The following is a 26,565-nucleotide window of genomic DNA, read 5'->3' on the forward strand; positions in this document are numbered from 1 at the left end:
TGTTTTATGCTAAAGCATTTCATTGGCAGATTGCTGCCTGCCTTGTCCTCATGTCTGTTATGTTGCCGGAAAAACTGCAGGACCAGTCCTGAAAAGGGCTGAGGTTCATTCCCGCTACGTTACAGTAACTGGACTCATCTTCGAATAATCAATAACGTGGAGACTCAACAAATCAGCCATTACTCCAACACACATCCTACAACCAAAAAACTAAAGCAGACAGAACATGATGTGCCACAAAAGTACCCATTAATGAATTCCCATTGAACTATCCAACCAATGACTTCCTCCAAAACTCACCATTTCATTTCTGCCTGTTCAGAAAAGCAAACATTACCAAATCATCATTTTGATCTCAAAAACGTGGTGTGTTGTATGCTCTCCAGTTATATGATGGGCTTAAACACTGCTGCACACATGAACAGAACTCCTACTGAAACTGACAAACCAAAATGCACCAACAAAAGCCATGCAGTACGTGTGTGTTCAATGACAAGCCCAACATTTGCACGACTAGTTAAATGACAGAAAAATGACAGAAGTTCATTCTTCCTTTGAAGGGAGGGAATTCAATAACTGCTCTTTTGACACGGGTAGCCCCCATTTGGGCCCTACTCGTACGTACAGAGATGTACAGATACCTGCAATATCGACCAAGAATGAACCACACAATTTGAGTTATTGCTAAAATAATTACACACAGCACTGCAACGTTGCTGCCAGCTATTGGAAGGTACTATGCTTTATTCCCTTTTTGACAGTATTTACACAAACAATGCTTCACAATTGTAGGGTGAGAAGAGGGTTGTTTTGCTGGAAATGGCAGCGACATCTTTCCCAGCCTCTCATTATTGTGACTGAAGCTGGCAAGACGGCATGCAGACGTTTTTCCTTTACTGCTCACTTTGCAATAACAAATATTGTTGATTTGAAGTTGATAGGAAGGATTATTTGTGACTGTGCAGCAGATGGCATAAATTAATTTGACTGACAGTTCCAATTTACAGGAGGAGGATTCATTTACGGTTGTGCCCAGGGGTAAGACGCTTTGGTATACTTTTAATCACGCTCTGCAACACTAATTTTACAGAGGAAAAAAAAAAACCTGCAGGTGATATAGCATTCACACTGTGTCTTAATTCCCAACTTGGATCAGTCTTGAAGCTGTGCTTTATTTGGGGGAAAAAAAAAAACTCTTTCCAGACATACTTTTTTAAAGAGATTAGTGGTTGGTCTGGATGCATTTTTTGGCCGAAGGGCATCTGAGTTAATAAGTCAGCTACTAAAAATTGAGTTCTGATTTGTTGTACTTTAATTATAAACAGTATTTAAATTGTTCTTTGTCTGTTGTACTGCACCGGTATCTACAAACGTGCTCTGAATAGCAGCATACAAGTAGCTAACATCTTTGATATTGGTTTTCCCTTCTTCCATTACACAACCATCACCCACTCCTTTGTCTCCTAAATGAAATCTGGCAAATGAGCAGGGAGCCAATTCAATTTCCTACTCCCACTTCCTCCCATCTCAGAACAGTGGCCTGACTGCTGCTGGTCCATTGCACAGTTCATGTTGAAGTAAATTTGCTTCATTTAGTACAACAGAGGATTACCATTTTGTTTGGCAAACCAATTTACTTTACAAAAAAAAGTTTCAGCAATTGTAGCCATTATAAATTAGTTAATGCCATTTCCCCATTGTGTAAATATCTACACCCCACACACACACACACACACACATAAAATAAATGGACAATATGCTTTCATGGCATTTGATGCAAGTAAGTGCTACCAGATCTAACAGAGAAATTGACCTGGAGGTCAACAGCACTTTACGTGTCATATCATGTCTACATTTCAAGTTCTAGCAATGTAACTATAGGCATTTACTCACTCTTCAGGTTGGTATGTAGCTACAAGAGAGATGGATACAGCAGTTTGCTAGTCACATCAATTGTCAATCTTAAAATGAATGCGATTCACTGCTTTCACAGACTGAGCTAAATGATTCTTGTCCATTTCCTTCAAACTGTCAAGGAAAATACTCTGTCTCTGTTGGAGTGGGCTAGTTTAAGATCTTCATCATCAGTGTCCAACTGGACGTTTAAGCCTCCAAATATCATTAGCAAGCTGATTTGAGGGCCTGGGGACGGGGGTGACGTTGTGCCAATGCAAGCACTGTAGGATTAAGACCATTTCAAACCCCACAATGCACCATGTGGCCATGAATCTGCACATACACAGAAGTAAACAGAATGCAGCTGAGAACATGGCACCCTTTGAAGGCCCGGCACGAGCAAGTGACAACGTGCAAACGCTCTCGCAGTAATATTCACGATACTGTGCTATGCATTTCTTTCAGAGTATCTCTCTTGCAACCAGAGCGTGGACAGAACAAGGCTTTCTCCCTAGGACTATCAAAGCCTGGTACAAACGCAGTCAAGGGCAATGACTGCTTCCACAGAGAAAAACAGAGTGGGGCGTCACACTAACAATGTGGCGTGGCTTTAAAACTCACCACCTCCACCATTACTGGCTCTTTCAGGGTTAATACCATGACTCACTGCTTACATAGGTTCCTTAGCTGGTATGAAAAGCAGTTCATAAACTTAAATTCACCTTGCATCTCAATGACTATTACTGCCAGGAGAAAAAAAAAAAAAACAGCCTTTGAAAAGAGATTGTGAGATGACACTCCTATTTAAACCTGGAGGGCAACTAGCTTTCTCAGTGGGGGGGGGTGCCATTTATAGAAAGTACCACTGAAGCAGCAATTAGTCTTCCTATGGATGCCTCTCTCTTCTGTTTGGATATGGCTCCCTAAACATCTGCCCATGCAATAATTGGTTCCCAAGTTAGTGCAGGCAGAGGGAGACGTGTAATCAGAGGTGCTTGCTGCGAAAGTGCCTACACAAAGCGCTGAGTCCACGGTGCTGGAAGTGGAGCGTCAGGGAGCTGGGAGAGAGGAAGCCTGGTGTAAGCAATAATGGAGCGGGCAAAACCAGTGGGGGGGGGAGAGAAAAAAAAAACGCGTCTCTGAGGATTTCTGCTGTTCCATCAACACTGTGCCTCTGACGTCGGCTGAATACACTGAGGTAGGCTAGTTTACACACAAAAAAAAACACTGCCTGCAGGGCACAGGAGAGGCTGCAGCGTCCGTAATGGCTTCGACTGGAATGACAGAAACAAAAGATTCGGGAAGGGGAGATGAATCACAGGCAAGATCTGGGTGTGTACCGAAAGGCTCGGTGTTCGAAGTTAATTGTGCCGGCGTCTCCACCTGCCCTTTAATTCAACAGCATGGCCCCTCAAGTCTTATTTACCTTCCTGTCATTACAATTGCTACCGTGCACAAATTCATTCTCAAGAACATTCAATGTCAAGTTACTTTTAACAAGGAATATTCACATCTCAAAGAAACTTGAGTAAAACTCAGTCATCATTAGAGATTTACTTAAGAGGGCTTTAGCAAAACAGCAGGAAAAAAAAATAAATTAAACAAGCAGAGGGAAAAGGGGGAAATACTGTATCAAGAAGTGTCCTTTCTGGAATGTTCATGAAAAAATGCACAGCTCTTCCACTCACATTCACACCCACATAGCTATTCCATCTTCCCATCCTAATTCAATGACTGACAAATGTGAATTACGTTGCTGAAGTGGTTTGTCACAGCTACATTAAATATGATAAATGACTCTACTGCTCAGATTGTGCAAGGCCAAAACTGGATACACTGCAGGAAAGCCTTTCAGTTTCAGGAAAATTTGATACCCGGCTTCCCCCTCCCAAACCCCCAATATTATAAAATGCTATTACAGAGAGGGTTCAAGCCGATACTTTAAAATGGTTCTCCTTGGTGGTGTTCATGGGGTTCATCTCATATAACACAAGTTGCCAAGGATATAAAAACATCTTGTAGGACTTTATGCAGTTTATTACAAGAAACAATTTATTAAATATTTATGATTATTTTATATATTCATATTTGACATAGCCATTATATATGACTATATTTAAAAAAAGAAATGCCAAATGGAGCAAAAAAAAAAAAAAAAATTCCGCTATGAAAGATGTTTTAAAATTGAAACTTTAATATATCAAAGTCTCTAAAGTAAGATGAGGTGGCTCTCTTCTCTGCATGGTAGAATTATGGCAAAGCAATACAAAGCCATTTTAAGCAATCAGGTGCACCCTATGGTGCAAAGTCATTCCTCAACACGTTCCCATATTCCACGAGAAGAAAATCCCATACGCACTGCTAAACGGATTCAAGAGTCGCTTCATAAAACAAGGATGAAGTAAAACGCCATGGCCTCCCCAAGCACCAAATCTAAATATCACTGAACCTTAATGGGAAATTCTGTAATGCAGAGTTCAGAGTTGATTTCCAGCTCCTTCATCTCTCAAAGAACCAGAGGCTTTCCTTTTTGAGGAATGATCCAGTATCCCACTAGAAAGAGTTCAAAATGGCATTTCAAGGAGGACTGGAGTGGTTCTGAAAGGGTGGCCCAATTCCTTATTAGTTAAAAAAAATTCTCATATTGTTTAGTGTTTCCATTACTTTGTGTGCGTGTATATGTATCAAAGGGATAGAGGGAGAGAGACTCGCATACATTCACACACTTAATATATATAACTTAAATGAAACCTGAAAACTCATTTCTTTGAACTCATTTGGCACAGTTAATGGAAACAAGCATCTGTACACAGTACAACCAATTCTAATTTTTGTACTACATTTTACTAAAATATACTGCACACATGTATTAATGTGTAGGAAACCAATTAACTGGGGAGAGTACAGCATTAGCCCACATTCTGTGATCAAAACAAAATGTTGCAGAGAAAACCTTGCACTGCATCAAATCAGGGCAAAGAATTGTTTGGAAAAAAAAAACCTAGTTTTTGCACATTTTCACCTCAGTAAGTGCTGAAGCAAAGGTTGTCCACGTGGTCGTTTCACTTCAGTGCAAAACTGTGTAGGCAAACATGTAAATTGAATGGATACGTAAATCAGTAACTCATATGATGGCTCATACCCATTATGCCCAAGAGTCGTGGCGATTAAGAAAAGATTAAGGCAGCACAAGATATAAAACCTTATTTTCACACAGGGCTGCAATAATCTCTGACTATCACCAAATTTCTACCCAGATCACGTTTGCGTGAGGCCATGTACATATACTTGTCTTGCCCTTACTTTCTAAAGGCTGAGGAATATGCAGATTAGGCTGACAGGATTGCACGGATTTAAATTAAGGTGATACTGAAAGCTTTGAGCACCGACTCCACAATCGCCAAACGCAAGAGACTGCAGTTACAGTGCGCACACAGTCACAGTCAAACCCTAAAATGAATTTAGTTCCCACAACAACTATAGCAAAATGCAAGTCATTGTATAGCAAGTACGCTAACAAAGCGCGCGTCTCCACTGAGAGCGGAAAGCGAGCGCACCCGCTCTGCACATTCCCTCGGGGGTCACCATTCCTTTATAACGCAATTTTGCTTGTGGCGTGGTAAAGGATTAGAACAAGCAGTTTTAAAAATACAAATTAAAGCAGTGATATTTAACAATTAAATGAGTCTTTAATGAAGTAAGTCAAATCTGGCTTGCTGCTGGGTAAGTCATAATGGCTCTCACTTAGAAATGGCATATAATTAGTGCATTTTGTTCCGTTAAAGCTCCTTTTGCCTCACTAACTATAATCTTAAAATGTAAGACCCATGCTTTAATTGGGGGTAAAGCAAAGAGTTCCATAATTCATGACAGTGGAGATCAAAGACATCAAGGCATAGAATATCTATAATATATAACAAACAAATACCCGGGCTAAGCTTTCTGACATCAATCCCACTACAGAAACCGTATCATGCCTAATGCGAGGATGGGGGTTGGGAAGGAAGTGGATCAAGCATTCAATCTTCATTAATGGGCAAACTGTGATTAAAAAACTACCACTGAGAGACTAATCCACTGAAATAATGTTCTTGTACAGAAGGTCATTAAACCAGCAAGTCAGCAACAAGACATGACAATATTGCCTCTGTTGTTATAATAAGTAACCTTAAGATGTTCGGAGACAATGGTGCAGTACATCTTACAATGGTATGGTACTTCCCAATACACATCCAGAGGTCTTAACCTGCACTCTAAACACCTTCAAAATGGGCATGTCTGATAATTACAAATTCAAGTTCATGATCACCTCTGAACTTGGTAAAATGAATGAATTAGTTGCATAAGGTATTTATATACATTACCTGTTATTTTGTCTCTTACTAATTTACAGGATTCGATTTCACCAATGCTCCCAAACAAACTCTTCAGCTCCTCCTGGGTCATATTCTGAGGCAGATAGTTGACTATCAAGTTAGTTTTACTGTCCTCTATGCTTCCCGATTCTACAGGAGAGGAGCAGTTGTTTGAGATTGTGGCGGGACCGTTGGTTGTGTTGTTACAAGTGGGTCCATTGGACAGCTGTGTTTCCATGGCAGCAATTACCTGCTAAAAAGACAAAAAAAAAAGCAAGTCAGGATGGAAGCCCCACTGTAAGTTCCCAACTGAATGGTTAAAAAAGGATGCTCTTCAACAGCGCAAATGAGTCTGAACTGAAGAAGAAAAAAAAAAGGCATTCATTTTATTCATCTCCGGTATTATCAGTTTCGGTGAATGAACAGAAACCCATTTCCTGCAGGGGTACTGGTTGTCTATCACTGAAAGGGAAAATGAAGGTGAACGAACTTAAGTGGTAGAATTCGCTGAACGTGCCAATTTCCAATATGAGTGCAAAGGAAAATATTTCAGGCTGCAAAGTCTGCGCTCAAAGCACATTTAAAGAGAAAGAGGTCACCTCAGTCTGTTATTCTGACCAACCTCAACCGTTTTCAGTTTCAAAGCAACTTTAACAGCTTCTGCTTACATATTGCACAGAGCATAATAGTTACTGGGTTAAGACTCCCATTGTTGAGATAAGGTCAATGTTTGTGTATGATATGCTTAGAGAGCTTTACCACACTAAATGCATAGATTAAACAAAGCATCAGTCAACATCATTATACATGCTGGATGAGCGGGGACTGTTAGCCTGACAGAGCTCCAATAGTGACAAATCAGGAAATGAGTATCACTGACACACACTGTGTGCAGGCGTGTAAAGACTCATTACGGTCTCTAAGCAAGGGCATGACCCAGTGCTTTTCTCACAGGCATTCCACTCCCATGAAGGTACATTTTCATTTTGCTACCATCCACACATGGGAGTTCTACACATCAGGATCGTGCCCTATCTGGGAATAAATCACTGACGAATAGAGAGATTTCATCTTCAATCAAGGAGAATCGGTTCTGGCGCGAAACCTCCCTTCCACACCTAAAAGCGAACCCAAGACAAGGAAATGGTTATTACTGACTAATTTAAACAAAGCTAGTCATAATAAAGCAAACGTCCTTTGGCATTTGGGAACCAGCTGACAAAGTCTGCCGCTGAGACAGTGGTCAGCAACTACTGCTGCTGCAATGGTGGCAGTTTAACAGAAGCCACCAGAATGGAGCTGACAAAGCAAGCAGCTGAGATGAGCTGCGTTTGAGCTGTGTCAAGCCTGCCTTGTCACGTGTGATCTTTATCCACACAGGAATCCACAGAAGCCATGAACAATAGATGTTCAGAAGGTGGTTTAGGTACTGCAGCAAAGCTGAAAGTGAAACCTGTCCTTTTCTATATTAACAAGATCAGGGGAAAAAAAAAAAAAAAACTATTCGACTTATCTGTCCGCTTACTTTCAAGTCCAGGTGGCAGAAAATCGTATTCTCAGCCAAAACTCAAGTGAGCAGCTGCACTGGTATGTGTGCTGATAAATGACAACATTTCCCATCCATAGAACCATCTGCTCTGAATACATTCATAATGCTAATATAAAGGCTGGTAAATTAATCTGTGAATTGGTACCAATGCTACGGGGTGGCAAAACGGCAAAATGTGAAAATAATTGTAAGGAAAATATGCTGCAAGATCTCCAGACGGAGAGCAAACATTGATTCTGAGAGGTAAGAGCAAGCAGTAAGCTGCATTCTATTGGGGAATTTCAAAGATTAAGGCCTAATCCATAGCTATATCGATATAAAATATCTTAAAACTCCAATCAGAAGTCAGACATGCCGATAGGGCTGAATGAAGAGGCATCCTTCTTTAACGTGACATTGCAAAGTGCCAACAGTTATTTCTATTTAAAAAAAACCATTGAAGGTCACATAGGAAAATAATAATAAAAAAAAATCCTTTAGCAAAGGCTTTGATTTATGCAATACACCATATAATCATGGGCCATATTTTCAGGAGCTGCGCTAAAAATCAAATAGCAGCACATTAAAAACCTATAACACAAAACAATCACACAGTGTGCAGGTTTAGACCATACCAATACAGACGAATGGTAAACAAGTTTGGCTGCGTGTACCAAATCGAAGTGCGTCAACACTATTGACTAAATACTAAATTACATCCGACAAATTTGAGAGAGCCTCCAATTCAACGAGAGCCAGTGTATTTGGTATGGCCTGAGCGCTGATCAGTGTTAGCCTATTAATTGAAGAAAATTCCCACAGACCCCAGTCCAAGGCTCTGCTGCCCACGAACCACTTCTAAGCAGAGAAGCCACATCGCACAGTCTGACTGCCATGTTAGTTTGGAGTTGCCGTCTGCAATATGGACACAAAAAGTACTGTATGTTAGATTGACAAGAACAAAAGCAACAGTCAGGGTTGAGCATTTCATCATTTTTTATATTTTTATTCCTGTGCACTGGCTGTCCATGCAGATTGGCTAACCCAGAATGGGCCAAAGTCTACCTTGCACTACCACATTATGAATTTTTGAACCACAGTCAATGCAATTGTAGACGCCATGAAAAAGCAGGAAAGATATCTGTGGGGGTAAGTGTCACATGCGATAAATCTCTCCAGGACAATTAAAAAAAAAAAAACATCAGCGTGAACAATGACGAATGGTAAACAGATGAGCTACTTCACAACACAAAAGAAATTCGCTGCAATCACACAAGGCATGCTAGATTCAAAGCACTGCACGCTACTGTTTAACATCTCTCTGTGTACAACGACAAAGAGTATTTTTTTTTTGTTTTTGGACAGCGGCCAAAACACCTTCCCCAACAGTCATGGTTCATTTGCTCAAATTCCCTTGTGCACGGCAGAACCAGCTTGAAATTGGAGGAAAAAAATCTCAATCTAAGAATCACTGGGTTGCACTGCTTCCCTGATTTATGACCCATATTTGTTATAATAAAACCTCTCTAGCTTACAGCACCACAACTGAATCAAAATGGCTAGTCTGGCTTTCATACAAGAAAGATTTGAAGGTCATCGCCAACCTACCCTTGAGAAGCATAGGAAATATGGAAATCGTACAAAGTAATTCCTCAGATGAAACTCCTGCCTTTTTGGACATTTAAGGAGACTTGGCAGAAATAGCTGATTTTACCAGACTCCTTACACTTCTTTTCAAAAGACATGCAGTTTTGGCATTTTGCAGCTGAAATGCTGAAACGGAGCTATCCAGCCCCCATGTCAACAAAGCCCTTTTGGATCTTTACTTTGGCTGTGAACACTATTTAATTAGTTATCTGGCAAAAATAGAAACTAGTGTTTTCACAGAATTAGCAAGCTATCAGCTCAACATCTATTTATATTTAGGAAATGGTTTAATAACTAATACATGGTCATACGATATGGTTACCTTCATCATATGACCAGTACTGGTAGTGCCCATTATGGAAATCTCAACATTCTCAATCAAGACTGCTAAGCATTTTTGACAGTACTGTCAATTGATTAAAATTTCTCCTTAAAATGTCTTCAAAGACAATGGACGTGGAGCTCTTAAACTTTGACACGAGCAGACTGCGTAATGCACTTACTGCAGTTAATTTCACCAAATATAGTATTGCTGAAATAGGGTGAACCAGAGGTTATGTACTGACATAGATCTGCTATGTCACTTCTAAATCGATTGATTAGACTCCTCTCAGTATTTCTACTAAACCTAACCTAATGGCTCTGTCTCTCACAGAGAACACAATGCTCAATAGAATAATTAAAGACAAAGCACAATTTATGAAATGCATGTTTTGCCACATTCAATTCAGCACAAATGGGAACAGCAGGAAAGTCAACAAATGCATTTAACCTAACGCCCCATTCCGGTGCTCCCAGGGACCCCGCGGCATCCACATTTAGAAGGCACCCTTTAAAACTGAAGCATGAGGCGGCAGTAAGATCAGCAAGTCACACAAAGCCTGTGATTACACAGTGAAAGGGCTTGTAATTCCTGCTGTGGCCACAAAACAGGGAGAAAAAGAAACGCTGAAAAGAACTGCAAGGAATGTGCAGTTGGACCCTTTCTTATCCGTGCTCCTCTGACAAATTAAACGTTACCTCCTGTTCCTCCTTGTGAAGCACGGCGACTTTTAAACAACCGCACAATTCCAAATACAGGCACAACAGAGAATAATTACCATGGCGAAATGACAAATTTTACAATGATCATAATTCAAATCATAATTTAAATGCAAACCCCTATAAAAAAAAAAAAAAAAGACGTGAAGTTAGAAAAATGTGGGTGTTTTGTCATATTTTGCAACCTGAAATGTTCATCTTCTTCTGAACACAACAACAATGCATTATTTCCAAACTAGACAAAACTGAATTTTTAAAGTTATATGAACATTTTTATGTCCATACAGTTAACATAAAAGGTAAACATTAGTTATGCTAACTTAGGAGCAATTGAAAATAAGATGAAGGGAAAGCATACAGTTGTTTACTATTAAGACACACATCAAGTTCATTTAGATCTGGACTGATTCAACACTTATTTGAAATTATACGCAAATGTGCAAAACCTACAAATTCATTGGTTTACAACAGCCACTTCTCTTCATGCAGCAACTTTCCTTTGGTTTTCTGAGAGAGGTCAAAGTATTCCATTTTAAAATCCCTGTCATTTATTCTTTCCAGACTACAATTATTTAAAATGTTGTGTCTTTCTAATTTTAATAAATCATACAGTGGCCATATCAGGTGGTCTATCAATGCCATTTTTCTGATGATGCTAATACGCCTTTTCTTGTCTGCATGATGCATGGCAAAATGTACATTTAGCTTTGGAGCACTTTCATGTTGTGACACTTAAAATTTGGCAACGAAGGCATGCTCTTAGAACAGCCCGTTTGTTGTGCATTTTATGCTGTCATTTGCAGGCACCAGCTGTCGCATGTACACATGTATGTTTACACATTTACTGTTGAAATAAATCCTGTTTGATATTATAGCACAATACAGCTTGCATACACAGAGCATTTTCAATGGGAACTCACCAAAAAAAAAAAAAAAAAAAAAAAAAAGACTAAACATGCAATTAAGAAGAATTGTATGTAGGTATATCCAATGGTATGGATATAGGTATGTTGCTCAGGAATTCACGTTACACAACAAATTCCCTGTTACCACTGAAAGTCTGGACCTTTTGTTTCCAGGACATAGAAAAAAATCACCAGATCTCAATTAGGGAATCATTTCAATCATTTCATTTAGAGGAAAATCAGCACTGTCCTCTCAAATACTTACAAAAGTGCCAAAATATAAACAACTGCTTGGTATACACTGTATTTGATATACAAACACACTACAATTTGTGATTTAAAATCCATGAACAGAAAAATGCCTGGATGTGAAATGCAAGTGTTACATTTAATGTTGAGTGCCAACAAGAGCCGAATGGGGACTGATAGTCTGTAATGACTCAGCTGAGAACCAATACCACAGTATCACAGCAGGCATTAACTGCCATTTTATCACTTAGGCTACACTTTATCCTTCGCTGCATTCCAGTACCTTTCAATACATTTAAACTTGCTATAAATACAATTTGTTTTAGTACAAAACAAATCTCCACAAAATCTAACTTTCAGAAAATATCCTGATTACAATGAGGAAACCATTTTCTTAAATGAGCTCTACTTCTATTCGTTAGGGGAGGTGACATTTGGAAAGGAGACAGCAACAAGATAAACACAAAAAGGACATCACAAAACAGTTCTACATATTTTACAAATGCAAAATTTTGAAAAGAAAAAAAATGAACTCAGACAAACAGCAGGGTAGCCAGTTTTTTTCCATTTTATAAGAAACAGTCTACTTCTAGAGACCTTTTCTGGGCGGAACAGTGGAAAACGGTCTAAAATATCACCCTCAAAAGCCAATCAGAACTCAAGTTGGGCAGGACTGTGCTACTATGCCGATGCTCTTCAAAGTTTTCCTACTTGCTGGTGCATCTCAGGCCCTGTATGTTGTGCAGAAATAACTGCAACAGGCCCATCTGTTTGTTCAGCTGTGTCTGCTACCCAGTCCACCAATCTGACGCTTCTGTGCTGCACATCAAAGAGATACATATCCCACTTTCACTTAACCAAATGCTTCTCTCCACCGCTAACATTTGCAGGCCTTTGCAGAGTTTTTTTTTTTTTCCCTCCCATTTTCATGCTAAGAGAAAGTTCAAGGTACCGGAGGCGATTGCATATGATCATTCTATTGATATATAAGTCATTGGAGCTTAAAGTCGGCAAAAAGAATGTTTAACATTTAAAAGGAATCTGAAGCGCAAATGATTTCACACATCTACTGGGTTTAGCATTCAGCAGCGCTGCTGCAAGATGTTACATCTGTATTTCTTTTACTGCTCTACACCGCATGGCCTCAAAAGAAGTTTGATTAAAATTCCTCACGCCTCAGTTTCAGAGGGTACTTTTTTCCACAACACCTAAAAATGGTTCAGAGTAAAAGTATCAGGCAGGCTTTGAGTAATACAGCTTACATAAACAGATGACTGTACAAGATTTTCACTTTAACACCCTACCTACTACAACAACAAAAGAGGACTTCTTTGTAACAGTGCCACATTTGAAGGCACTGTCAGTGCACCGAGTTACCTCAGACTGGTCATTTGCATTTTTTTTTCCTGCACTTTAACTTGTTCACACTAAAATCAGTGATTTATTAGCAATATATAGCACACACCTCCTTCCCTCAATATCACTCTATACTTTTTAATATCCTTTAAAATCTTCTTTTGTATGAGCATACAAACATTGCTATGGAATTAGTTGTACATCATACCACAAACTCTCTGCAACTTCCTAGGAACTGTGCTGAACACTTATTTTTAATGTATTTCTTTGAATCTGCTGCTGCTACATTTCCCTGTTCTTAAGGCGAACAGGTCTGTTGACACATGGAGTAGAACACACAATTCCTGCCCGCTGGAGTGAAAAGCGCATTTTATTTATAACTGGTTCTGCTGCATCACCTACAGTAGATCACCTTGTGAAAACTAAAAGGATGGAATACAGAATGGAAAACTGTCGTACGGTTTTTATTGCATAAATATCGGAACAATGTCATCTGTAAATTGTGATGGAACACTGTCTGCTGCCACCCCTGTATTCATTAACTGTCACGAACACTTAGACAACTGAAGAAAAAAGCTTGACCTGAATACAAAAAGGTCAGCCACAACACACCTAGATATGAGAAGGAAAAAAAAGCTAACATTGCAACTACAACTGGACTGTGACAATCCAAGGGCAAAATAATCATTGTGGAAAACAATTTATGGTACAGTCAGCAGTTATCTTTTACAGTTTCATATTTCTGCCACCTTCCAATTTAACACATTTAACCGATTACTCTCTAAAGCAGGTGATCACACCTAATCAAATATCTAGCCGAATATGGATAGCCTGCTTTAGAAAATCGCTGGGTTACCACTGAGAAACTTGCCCTGCTTTAGATAGTAGTTGGGATATTGCAGGATGTGCTTACTACACAGAGCTATACTGCTACACCACAGACACCCACTGTCTAAAATATCATCACTTACTTTACACCAACATGTGCAGAGCTTGCCGATTCCCAACAGTAGCTGGCAAATACAGCTGGCCGAAGAGTACTGCAGGACATGGCCTGGAGTTCAGCGACTCGCAAACACTCATCACAATTTCACATTTTAAATCACCTTTGCACGTTAACTACTCACACCTTATTATTATTTGAATGCATTTATGACTCTCAAAATGTATAAATGGGATGGTATGAAATGGACTCTTAGGATTATTCTAGGTTAGGTTAATCTTAGTGCTTACTGTCTGCTCTCTACCCAGTGTACCTGATCCACTTTAATAAACTGCTTCATATCTGTTTACTATCCTTACAACTGGAGCTATAAACACAGGCACTGAAATAATTAAATTCACAGTGCTTGCATGACAATCTAATTCTGCTCAAGGATCTTACTATATTATCTAGAACCAGATAAGGTTTGGCGAACACCAAATTGGTGTCGGCCCCAAAAATCTGTGCAACCACAATGTAGACATCCACAAACATCACTACTATCTTAAGCCAGCCCCACCAAATGAGAAGTTGAGCTGAAACATAAGATGCCACGGAGCTCTCCCAAGCAAAGCACAGGCTAACTTAGCAATTGTCATACAAACTAATCTCAATGTCTCAGCATTTTCGGGCACTGGTGGAGTGCTTATTGTTCAGAAGCCCCAACTGCCACGGGCAGACTTTCCAGGGATGGCTGCAAATGCATACATATGAAGACCATAGGAGTACGGAAGCAGCAAATGCCACGGAACTTAATCTACTACAGCAGCCGCAGTTCCCCAGGGAGTGAAGGAAAAAAAATGGGTAATGCCGAGCCCTGTAACTAGGATATGGCTTTAACAATGAAAAAACATATTGCAGAGAGTAATATGAGAACTAGGCCTTGTACTTCATTTCACAGATTCTTCTGTAGGCATGCAACTGCAAGATACGTTGTAATTCACATTCTGAAATGGTGGGTGATTTTAAAGCCTATCAACACCTTTAACAGAACAAAAGCTCTGCTTCCATTTTCCTGGGCTCAGGAAAAGAACATTACTTTCTGAACGTAGCAAACATTCCAAGAATGGCCTGGTTTATTCATATGACTGCATCTAATATCATGAATTATTAAAGCCAAATATTACCTTCACAGTCAAGTACAAAGGCATAATTTCCTAAAAGTAGAAAACATGTGGCAAATAAGACCTTTCTCTTTCAGTCTCTTGGTTCAAGGGACTACTAATATGCAGCTCTTGCAAATACGCTTGGTTAAAAATTCTCATCCAATTTGTTAATTTAATTGAACTGTACCTTGTTAAAAAAAAAGTAAGTCCAATGGCCACATTTGGAAAAGGGTGTTCCAATTAGTCAAACACATGCAGATGTGGGTAAAAGTGCAACAGGTCAATGTAAACACTTATTTTCTCACCATGTTATCAATTGTTAAATGAACTGGAAACTGCAGGAAATAAATGGTATGCAGTGAAAACTGGAACCGGTGGAGTAACAAAGTTTAACGTGGTGGACCGAGGCCTTCAATCCCAGAGGGCTGGAGAGCAGCTCTGCCCCCTTGTGGACGAACATGCCTCGTGTGTCACAGGTCACCTTCTCCACCTCACTCCTATGCATGCCCTGCAGGGCATGCGGGGCAGCTCTCTATGAACACACTTGAGTGGCAAATGACAGGTTCTGTCATTTCATCGCGCACAAGGTAAGCCCATGTTTAATTTTAAGTGGAGGCAACAGTGATGTTGAATGAGATTTCATCTGACCTTGGGGGGGGGACCCGACACATTACTTGCAATACTAAAGGTCACATCCCACAGATAGCACAGGAAGAAAAACGTCACTAAGTGAGCCCACATCCCTCACAGGTCTCTGCACTGGCCGAGTTGTGCCTCAGCAGAGAAACACCACGAGCCGTGCATGCACCTGTGCGGCTCAGTGCTGCTGACATCAGAGGAGAATGCTGGGAGCCAGGGCATCCCAAGCAGACTTCAGTATCTCAACATGCAATGGCACGGTACCACTGCAAAACAACTTTTCTGAGCGCAACAGAATGAGCAAAATGGTTTCCCTACAAGCTGTGCTTTTAACTACCTTATTTTTATATTAATAGATTTGACAGGTCAATCATATTTTCTTTTAAAGTATTTCAGAGGTTGTCAGCCTACAAATTTCTAATTTATAACAGTATGGTAATGGTACAATGGTACAGTACCTAGCCAGGACTCAAGAGAGATCACCCACTGCTCTAAACTTTTAAAAACTTTAAAAAAAAAAAATTTTCAGATTTATAAGTTTTACCTCTGGTAGTCATGAACAGCTGGAAGGCCATGGTGCCCCAATAATGTTGTTAATGTAGGGGTTTCACCTGCTTGTGTATGGAGGAATATTGCCATACAACAGAATCAGGTGTTGTGGTGTAAATCGGTTGAACTGTAGAGAATATGGTACAGAACTGCATCATGTATTTATCGGTTTTGTGTTTCACATTTGGTTGCAATTCAAGTACCATTTAAGCTGCAGCTAGCTACAGCACACAGGACACGCATCTGAACTGACTTTAATGGGGCACACTGGAGCTGCTGAATTTTAATGGTGATATTATGGTAATTTAAGGAAAATGGCATGTTTCTCCCTCTCTGCTGCCCTAACAAACAAATAAATGACAACTTCGCGTCACAAGGTAACAGTACATTTAGATGTCAGCAGTAACTGAAACCACCAGAGAATCAGCGATACCGAATCTAGTGGGTGGCTACCAAGCACGCAGTTTTCAATACCCCTCCCCCTCAGCTGCGGCTATGATCACAACATTTCTACACAAAATGGACACGATATTTCCTTTTAATTCTACATTGTTGCAATACGTAGGTGGAGAGAAATTTTTCAAAGCCGTCTCACACTACCTGCACAACAGGAAAGCACACTAGTGCTCAATACAGCATTTCTTTGTGATCTAACCTTTCCATCAACAGAATCATGTACTTCAAGATTTTTATCCTCATTCAATCAAAAAATTAATGAAAATGGCAGCCTGTTGTTGCTGAAATTCTTGAGTGTTCAGGCTATGTACACTGGCTAAACACATTGTCAGGTTTGTTGCATTGCCTGTTCTTAATGTTTTCACAACACAGAATGTAAGCCCATACTTTCCATACAAACCTTGAGCCTCGACAATGTTGAAAAAAGAGACAACAGGTATTGTGGCCTTTAAATATCGCAATAGCATGGTGGTAATGGCACCATCGGGCAAGCCTGCTTTCAGAACATTTTATATCAGTGTGGCAGCAGTGACACACAGCAGTGTGTTAATGGTTTCTACACACAGCAAACTCATCGTGATTCAACCACTGCAGCCTTGCGCAGGAATCCTCCCCTGTCATCCATTTTATACATTTTGCAGTCTACAGAGGAACTGCCATTTAGGCATACAATAAACTGCTGTTTTCCCCATAAGCTGCTTTTCTTTATCTTTTTGAATAATGCAAGTCGTACCCACACAACTAGTAAAATAGGAGTTCTACAGCCTCCCAAATACATTCCGTATCAAAATCTTTGCTTGTTAAAACATAGTGCACGTCAGCCCTGCCCGATTTCTCAGTGCAGGCATTTATGTAACTGCATTACAATGCTCACTTCTGCCTGTGCCTTAACATAACTTTACGCAAAAAGGCACTGTTATGCAAGAAACAAGCATTTCTAAACACAGCTCTCATTATGCAAATGTAGAAGAATGACTGTTTGCCTACAAAGGTTCATGTTTATTTTAGAGAGGAAAAATGAAAGAACTACCCCACATCCTTAAAGCATATTTTAAGTAACAATTTGTAGCCTAATTTATAAAGTAGCCTAATGCTACAGAGAAGAGTCTGCTATACCAGTGAAAACCTACTCGACTCATTGCATTAAACTCCTGGGCTGGGTTGGTAATGGTGAGGACCAAAAATGGCATTCATGTGACCTTAAGTCAGGCCTTTTTCTACAGAGTAATTCAGCACCGGACATCCAATACTTTTCAGGATTCTAAATGTTCTTTGATGCTGCACATCTGAAGGGAAGCGCCCGTCTGTCAGCGTGATGGATGCCCCCCTCCCCATCTGTCAAAAGTTCAATTTTTGGTAAAAAGATGGGAAGTTGTCAGTTGATAACTCCCCTGACATGTTCCAACATATTCCAGCGGAAATGTGTCTTTGGTACATCTGGCCAAAGCTGAATCAAAATTTCAACCAGGGTACGTACAGTCTGTGTGGTTCGAAAAAATACCATTTCTGATCTCTACCTATGAAACCAGTACAAACTGTAGTTCAAAGCAATGTCTGTAAACGCAAAGCATGTAAGAGGGTGGGTGGTAATCATGTCAGACAGCCACACTACAAAAAAAGTTTAACTGTACATTGTTCATCGTGACAGTTAAAGTCAACTACAACGGTTTCGTTTTTAATATGGCTATTGAAAAGATGAGCTTGGTCACAAACTCGAAGAGGGCATCCAGTTAGTCACTGGACCAAGGCAAGAAGATGCACATAAACCTAATAACACATCTAAACAGATCTTCTGAAGATGGCGTTTTCAAAAATAATGCCATCTGCATAGCTTAGCTTCACATCTGTTTCAGTGAAGAATGCTAGCTAGTCACAATAACCTGAGAAGGTGGGCTTAACTGGGCTACTTTTATACTATTTTTTTTTTTTTTACTACTAACTATTCAGCACTGGCCCACTGACCTGCTGAGCCGTTTTAATGCTTTCTGGGCAAACGAGAGCAAATAAAGTCCATTTTAATGGCCCAATCGTGCCAATACAAAAGGATGCCAGTCTGGCCTTTTTAAAATTGTCTCAGCAAATCAAAAAAAAAAAAAAAAAAGGATATTCATCAAAATGTTTGCATTCTTAGTGCTCGATATCCATACTGTTTTATTGGAACGCCAATAAAGTTCACAAGGACAGGGCTTTCCCCTTTGCTACTTTACCACTTTGCCTTTGCCTTGTTAATGGCCCTCTCTGGCTGCAAGATAGAAGGCTACACTAGGCTGAAGATATTAAATGCCAGCGGTTGCAGTCCACATGTCAGTTCAGGTATGAAATGTGTGTATTAAGTCACTGATTCTCAATCCTGCTCCTGGGGCCCCCCTGCTCCGCACTTTTTCCATCTTTCCCTGCTCTACCTACCTGACCGCACTCATCAGTGGCACTTTTGATTAGCCGAACACACCTGATTTAATAAAGAGCATGTTAATTATTTCAATCAGGTGTGTTTGGTGCAAGGATAGGCTGAAGATATGCAGGACAGGGGGGCTCCAGGAGTAGGATTGAGAAACACTGTATTGAGTCAAATTACATAAAGTCTCGTTCTCTAGCCAGCAAGCCTATACCTGGCAAGCTAGCCAGCTAACTGCAAAATAGTTAGATACAATTAGCTGCTGCAACAGCAATGCTCACACTATTAAAGGAAAATTTTAACTGTAAATACAGAAGGGAAGGGAAATACTTCAAAGTCAGTGTAAAAATAAATAGAAAAAGAAATAAAACATGCTTGAAATTCTTGTGTCAGCCCAACATTAAAGCATACCGTTGGCTTCTTGGCTGAAATCAGAAAACACTCACTTGTAAACATATTCCGCTAAGAATAAACACACCACTGTTCAAACACAGGGTATTCCTTAAAATGCACAATGACCATTTTAGAATGTAACACGGCAGTGGGCTGTAGAAACTGGTTGTTAACATGTTTAACAGTATGGTTACTTATATGAGTTGAAAGATAATTATGGTCAGTAATATTACTTCAACATCAACTTACAGTGCTGGACAGTTTCAAAACTACCACAGTACCACAGTATGCACAATTGCACAATATTTCCAGATTAAGTCTAAGGAAGCAACCATACAAAATGTATCAAAGGAAAAAAAAAAAAACAGTATTCTTTCAAGAAAAGAATGCTCTCCGATACTCAGGTTTATATTTCACAATTCACAATTTTACCTTTTTTTTTTTTAGGAGAAAATAAAAACATTAGGCATTGCCCTACTTTCAACACTGCTCCAAGGCGCTAATATTTTATTAGATAAACACTTGGAAAAGAGAGCTTGGCAAGCGTTGCTAAAACTCTAGCCTGGTAAATGATTTGGGTATCTAGAGCCAGGAGCCACCATCTCCTTCTGTTGCTGACATTTCAGTGCAGCTTTTTTCCCCTAGAGCAAATGGCAATCTTCACACACACTCTCTCTCTCTCGCTCTCTCTCTCTCTCACACACACACACACACACACACACACACACACACACACACACACACACACACACACACACACACACATAAAAATGATCAAAAATCTTTAGATTTTCAACACCTGCTTGATGCATGTACATACACTACAGTGTTTCACCAAACTGAGCAGGTTCTTTTTTAAAATTAATTTAAAGTGCATCAGCTCTTTGGAACCCCTAAGTTACTGGCACATCTGAGTCCCAAGATACCTTCAAAGAGAAGATCCTTTGCACAGAATGGCGCTATGAATCGTGAGAGAGAGGCAATTTTGGGAGGAGATAAAGATGTGCAGGTTTACCTGAGGTAAACTACTCTATGACATTTTCCCCTTTTATTACATGCTTTATAACTCTTGTGGGTGCACTAGAATAACCTCAGACAGAATATTCATCCCCAGTGAAGTGAACCACTAAGGAACCTTACTCTTTACAAAAAATCCTCTAATATAAAAACAAGTGGTGAGGTCAATGCACCCCACTGCTGCAAAGCTCTGAAATATTAGTTCAAAAACCAAGCTCTGATGTACTCTTGGCCGCCATCACATTTCCACTGATTGAGGGAGACAGTTAAAAGCACAGACCTTACTACTTGCATCCTACATTTAAAATTTCTCAAAGTTCACCGGAATTCCACTTTGAAAAGGCTAAGCTCAATGATCCGTATCAGACAACAGATCATTTTTTACGTGATGTCCAAAATTCCAACTCGCTTCCAAGTGTCATTAAACCTCGGGTTTCCATTACTGCACTCTGCTCTGCTCAGCCTTTTTCCAGCTAAGGGCAATGTACTGATGAAGAGCACCAAGTATAAACCGCATCACCCCTCCCCCTTCAACAAAGCGTAAGGAATGACCTCTGGTTATGACTGGCCTGCAGAAACTCAGTGACCAACAGCAGTGCCTCTTGCTGGGCTTTGCTCTGGCGTTGAAGGCATTTGTCATGTTTCTACCCCTCTCCACTCCAGCTGGCAGAAAAATCAGGACTTATGGGCAAAAAAAAATAAATAAATAAATAAGGGCACGACATGTCAAGTTCATCAACAGCCTTTAACATTACCTCATCAGCATGTTTAATGCAATAACTCCAAAGGCTTCATATGATATCCCTAGGGTTTGTTGCATAATTTCTAACATGTAAACTGCTTACTCCAAAGGGGCTGTGAAGGATACAGGGAACGTACCAATGCATCATTATGCTACTTAAAAATAACCTCATGCCTAAAGCATTATTCCTACAGCACACAGTTGTTTCCTTGAAGCACCTTTCCTTAATTTAAAGCTATGTTTATAAACCTAGGGCCACACTTTCCTTCACTGATGAATATCTGAGCCCATCTACTCTACAAATGCAAGGTAACAATAAAAGCAACATTAGAGGAGGTGAATCAACTGTTAAATATGCTAAATGCTGGGATATAATTAAATCCATTTTAAGTGACAGAACATTTTAATTACAGAACACTCTGCTAAACAATGTAGAGAAACCAATCACTGAAAATAAGAGGGAAATTGTAATCAATGTAAAATGGCAATTAAAAGCCACATATGACATAACACTTGGATTGCTCTGCGTTGCTTGACACTGAAGCTCAGCCTACAGAAGTGCTCGTGTTTCCCAAAAAAAAAAAAAAAGATTCCAATCTATTACGGTGCTCCTAGTGCATTATTGCGTACTGTGAATATCTGCTAGAAAAAGCCAACCCTTTTCAAAAGAACTATTTCGAGTGATGAGGCCTTGATCTTCGCCTTGACTTCAAGTGAGAACATACCTGTATGCAGCCGCTCTGCTGTACAGTCACAGTGCTGCTTTACTGGAGAAGGTCAGGTTATACCTCCTGTGAAGGGTAGTGGACCCCATGGGGAGGCCTCATTGGTACCACTGACCCATTAATTGCATGTGCCGAGGAGCAGAAAGGAGAGGGGAGTGAAAGAATAAAGATGCTGAGAGATGAAGCATGTGCTCCGTTCACTAGCTCTGCTGTAAAGGAGGTGTGCTGCAATTGAGTGTTTCGTGAATTTCCCTACCCATTTCCCCTTTGGAATAAGACATATTTTCTAAGAGCTGCTCCAAGCCATGCAAAATGAGTAAACTAAGTCTGATCTATACAACTCGACAAGCATGTCCATTTTGCAGAAGCGTTTTCGAGCTGACCACCCATAACTCTTTGTGCCAAAGGCTATGTCCAGGGCCATCACCATGCACTCCAACAGTGGAAAAGAGAGGAAGGAGTTCCCCATTTTGACAGAGCATTTTAGAGCTGCACCATCAAATAAACCAAATCCAAATAGTTAGTGCCTGAACTGCAGCCTTGTAAATCACAACAACAGTAAAGTTATTTGACGTGTCAATGGGAACGGTGTCGAAAATCATGACGGCACTCGCCAAACAAGGAAAAGCTGCATCAGGAAAGAGGAACGGGGGTAGTGAGTCGGTAGCTCATCAGATCACATTAACCCCACATCTAGATGGGTTTCTGTTTGGAGAAACCCAAAGGGAGGCTTCAAAACACACAGCCTACTCTCTGATAAACATGGTTGTGCATCTGCTATGGTATGGGTAGCCATCCCGTGGACAAAGGTAAAATTAGAGCCAAGTAATAAGTAATTCTAGGCGACCAGGTGCACCCTATGCTGCAAACACTGTTCCCTCAAAATGCTCCCGCGTTCAAAGATAACACCCTAATACAAACTGCTAAAAAGATTCAGCAGTGATTTCATGAACACCAGGATGGAGTCAAACACCTTTGATGGCCTCCCCAATCCCCATCATCACTGAACCTTTAAGGGACATTCTGGGATGTACTGTGCAGAGTAGAACTCCACCTCCTTCATCTCTCAAAGAGCTTGAGGCTTCTTGAGGAACGGCCCAATACCCCACAAAAAACAGCTAAAAACTTGCATAACAGCATTCCAAGGAGGACTAAAGTGTTCTGAGGGCAAAGGGCAGTACACCTTATTAGTTAATAAATATTTATGTACTGCTTTGTGCTTCCATTATTTTGTGTACCCTTTGTATATAAATGTCAAACCCACCCAAAGTTTCCTCAAAGAAAACCAACATTTCGGCTTTTTATCGAAAGTGCTAGCACTTTTTCCATTCCCATTTCGTATCACTGCTTACACCCTGATGTTTATAAGAACGTACACCATCAACATCCACTCCCTCTGCCCTCTTCTAAAAGTCTGATATGTTCTTTGACCCTTACCACTACAAGCTCCAATAAACTGCTCTCCACAAGTCAACACTTACATGTGATCTCAGGTAACGTTACACAAGCAAACTTGTAGCACTCAAAGCACCACCACTTTATCATTCGTGATTGAAAATGTTTGCCACCCCTTAAAACCCACATACAAATAACAGTCATTCACAACTGTTCAACTTATGATATAGGCCGAGACCTAACTGATCATGTCTCACCAGTGATCACGCTTTTAAAAAGGCTTAGGTAGCTAGCCAGGTAATCAGAATAATGGTAAGTCTGAGACGGCTGACCACCATCTTCCCTAGTAGCTAAAAAGCCAACACACAAGATGACTGCCAAACTGAAATAAATTAACTTCTGAAAAAACAATTTCATATTTTGTCCAAAATGCACAAAGATTACAACTGAAGATTTTATACAAGTAAGCAAGTAGTGGTCAATTACTTAATACGCCTATTCAAACATTCATGACTACCAAAAAGCTTTGTCTTTTTAGATGTCGGAAGAGTTACCTTTTGCTATCCTAACTTGGTGCGTGGTTCAACGCAGTTGAAGGATCCCAGTGCTGCAGTTCCGAATACAACTGGTGAGCTGTGATGGACAACTGCTCAAATACGCTTAATTTTTTAGAATTTTGAGCAATTAGTGTTTTGCAGTTTTAAAAAAAGTGAATACAACTGGATGAAGGCAACGGTGCCTAGTACAAATGGAAGACCTTGGCTGTTCAAGTGATTATAACTGTAGCTACAATTACCACACAAAATAAGATCAGTACCAGCACAGGACTACTGCAACAGACATGTTTGTATTCCATCCTAATCAAGTGGGCAGGCTCTCAAAGCAGCAATATTTCCAAGCTGACTGTCAAAACAACTTCGTAATAGAAAGGCAGAGCCAGAACTTGCAGAATCAGATGGAATTGACCTTTAGAAATAGAAATTTTCACTTTCAGACCAAATCAGGCCTTTAAAAAATGAATTGTGCATTTCAAAACTGAACCCAATAAGCTGTATATCCCCATAACACATGGTAACTATTTCAACAACTGCAATTCGAGTTAAACAGTGAGTGCTGTTAGGAGTGGAGTTACACAGACTGAAACTTATTCTTCATGTAACATACACAAATTAGTTGCAACAAGGCCATTAAAGGCTGTTTGGTATGTGCAAGTTCATTAAGTTAAATGCATTTCAGCATCATACAGAAATGTATTGGTATGAACAACGTTCAATATACTTTAATTTTGCATTTATTACAGCACTGCTCGATGAATATTGCTTCGTAGATAAATGATACATTCGTAGATACATAAGATCTCAATGTCAGTGGTTAAACAGAAAGAAATGTAAATGCAGTTAAAACATTTAAAAAGGAAAAGTAGTCCAAAAATACAAAAAAGGAAAATAGTCAAAACAGGCTACCCATCATGACATGTAAAATAAAAAAAGTCAGTTTTCCCATTTTCTTATCCTTCGGGGGGTGCTGAGCAAAATGAGATTAATGATCTCAGTGGACATCAGTCCACATTGGAACAGCACTCTGTCAGCATGATTAGAAGCAGTTTGGGAAGGAGAGACCACAGGGTGATGGGTGAAGTGTCCAAACAGGCCTTTTCTCCCATCTGTGTTCTGTCCCTGACCACCGCTGACAAGCCACAGCAAGGCAGAGGAGCTCTCTCCTGCTCTAACCGCCACCGCTGAGAGGACGGCCATTTACTGTGCAATAAACCACCTTCCAACGACAAGCCCAGTACCCAGCCCATTAAACATCAAGGGTATCCACACTACAGTACCGATCTGCAACTATCAACAGCATGTGTTTATGCGGGTTCAGGGTCTTGACACACGTTCGAAACATTAGTCTCGACAGTTCTGCTAGCATTTCATTCAAATGACTACATTTAATTCAGCTCGTCAATGCTATCAAAACATTCTGAACAAGTGTAATTTAAAATGAAATTTACTGTAAGGCAATCAATTACAATAATCATTCCAAATTCTAATATATCAAATTGCTTACTGAGTGTGAACGTAATATACACATTTCATATTATAAACATCATCTTTGCAAACCACCTCGTCCAGGATTACACGTTACACATTAAAGTGTTTGGACCAAATAGATTTAATGTCAATATTACCATCAGTAATCAATTACTTGGATCAATATACAAAACTTAATAGAAAAAGGGAATTTTATTCTTTATCAACATTCATGAAGTAGAGCTTAGTAGGCCTGCATAAATTCGCTATTAATCTTCCTTTATAAAACTGAGTGAAGTGTAGATTTCTTTGCAGCAACTCATTAATAAACAAATGACTGGAGAATTGTGCAGTGCTTGGAGGAACAAAAATACGTGGAGTCTGATTATTTGAATAATGCATCTTGAAAGTCAAAGAATATTTGAATATCACAGAGGTTAAAAGCAGAGAAAATCCCATGAGTGAAACATATGTAGAAAGGGTTAGGGGTCTGGGGGCACTGGTGCCTCCATGGGGGGTTTGAAGGGGGGAAACCAAACGAGGCCAGAGCAATCAGCAACTTTCAAAATAAATTCCAAATGTGAGCATATTTTGATGAGATTAAAGGAAAAAAAATCTTTGTTGAATGTTAATTTTATGATTATGAGATTTCTGAACAGATGCCAAATTCCAAATGTTAATGAGTAGATATTATATGTGTACATGCACACACAATGTTTTAATATGTGCAAACATACACACACACACAATCACATGCACCTGCCCTGCCATATAAGCAAAAGCCCTAGCAAGTTTTGACGTAACTGAGGCTTTGTGGCCATTCTTGCTAAGATGTGGCAAAAGGACTGTCTTGACATTGCCTCCATTAATTGCCCCCCCGGTGTACCAATCCACACCCAATATACATATATTTCCAGTTCTTCAATTTTAAATAACGTCACCCAAACTTTCACTGATATTAGTTATTTTACAGAGGGGGATATGATAACATTAACTATACTATATGGCTCAGCAAGGGAAATTAATTAAATCAATACATGCACATGATGGTTATAGCTAACTAGCACCCAGTTAACCAGCTAACTAACATTAGATTGCTGGAGCTCAACATTTTAAAGTCAATGATTAGATGGTTTAATCTATTTTGCAGACTGATCCCAAGCCC

At 39.8% G+C, this 26,565-nt stretch overlaps 1 protein-coding gene across 5 annotated transcripts in view; it reads right to left on the bottom strand.

The window, feature by feature from the left end:
• LOC118793080 (ELAV-like protein 2) overlaps window positions 1-26,565 on the bottom strand; it is a 42,842-nt gene that overhangs the window by 8,487 nt on the left and 7,790 nt on the right. For 2 of the 5 annotated variants that reach the window (XM_036551060.1, XM_036551059.1), the window contains exons 2-3: window positions 8,604-8,694; window positions 6,261-6,501 (exon numbers count right to left, since the gene is read on the bottom strand). In XM_036551060.1, the coding sequence (XP_036406953.1) occupies window positions 6,261-6,501; window positions 8,604-8,675 (313 nt within the window). In that variant the 5' untranslated portion in view covers window positions 8,676-8,694. Of the gene's footprint in view, window positions 1-6,260; window positions 6,505-8,603; window positions 8,695-26,565 lie in introns of all 5 variants that reach the window. The other 3 variants (XM_036551058.1, XM_036551057.1, XM_036551061.1) reach the window with 2 other exon arrangements.

The sequence above is a fragment of the Megalops cyprinoides genome, chromosome 18 (genome assembly GCF_013368585.1).
Source record: "Megalops cyprinoides isolate fMegCyp1 chromosome 18, fMegCyp1.pri, whole genome shotgun sequence".
Taxonomy (NCBI): Eukaryota; Metazoa; Chordata; class Actinopteri; order Elopiformes; family Megalopidae; genus Megalops; species Megalops cyprinoides.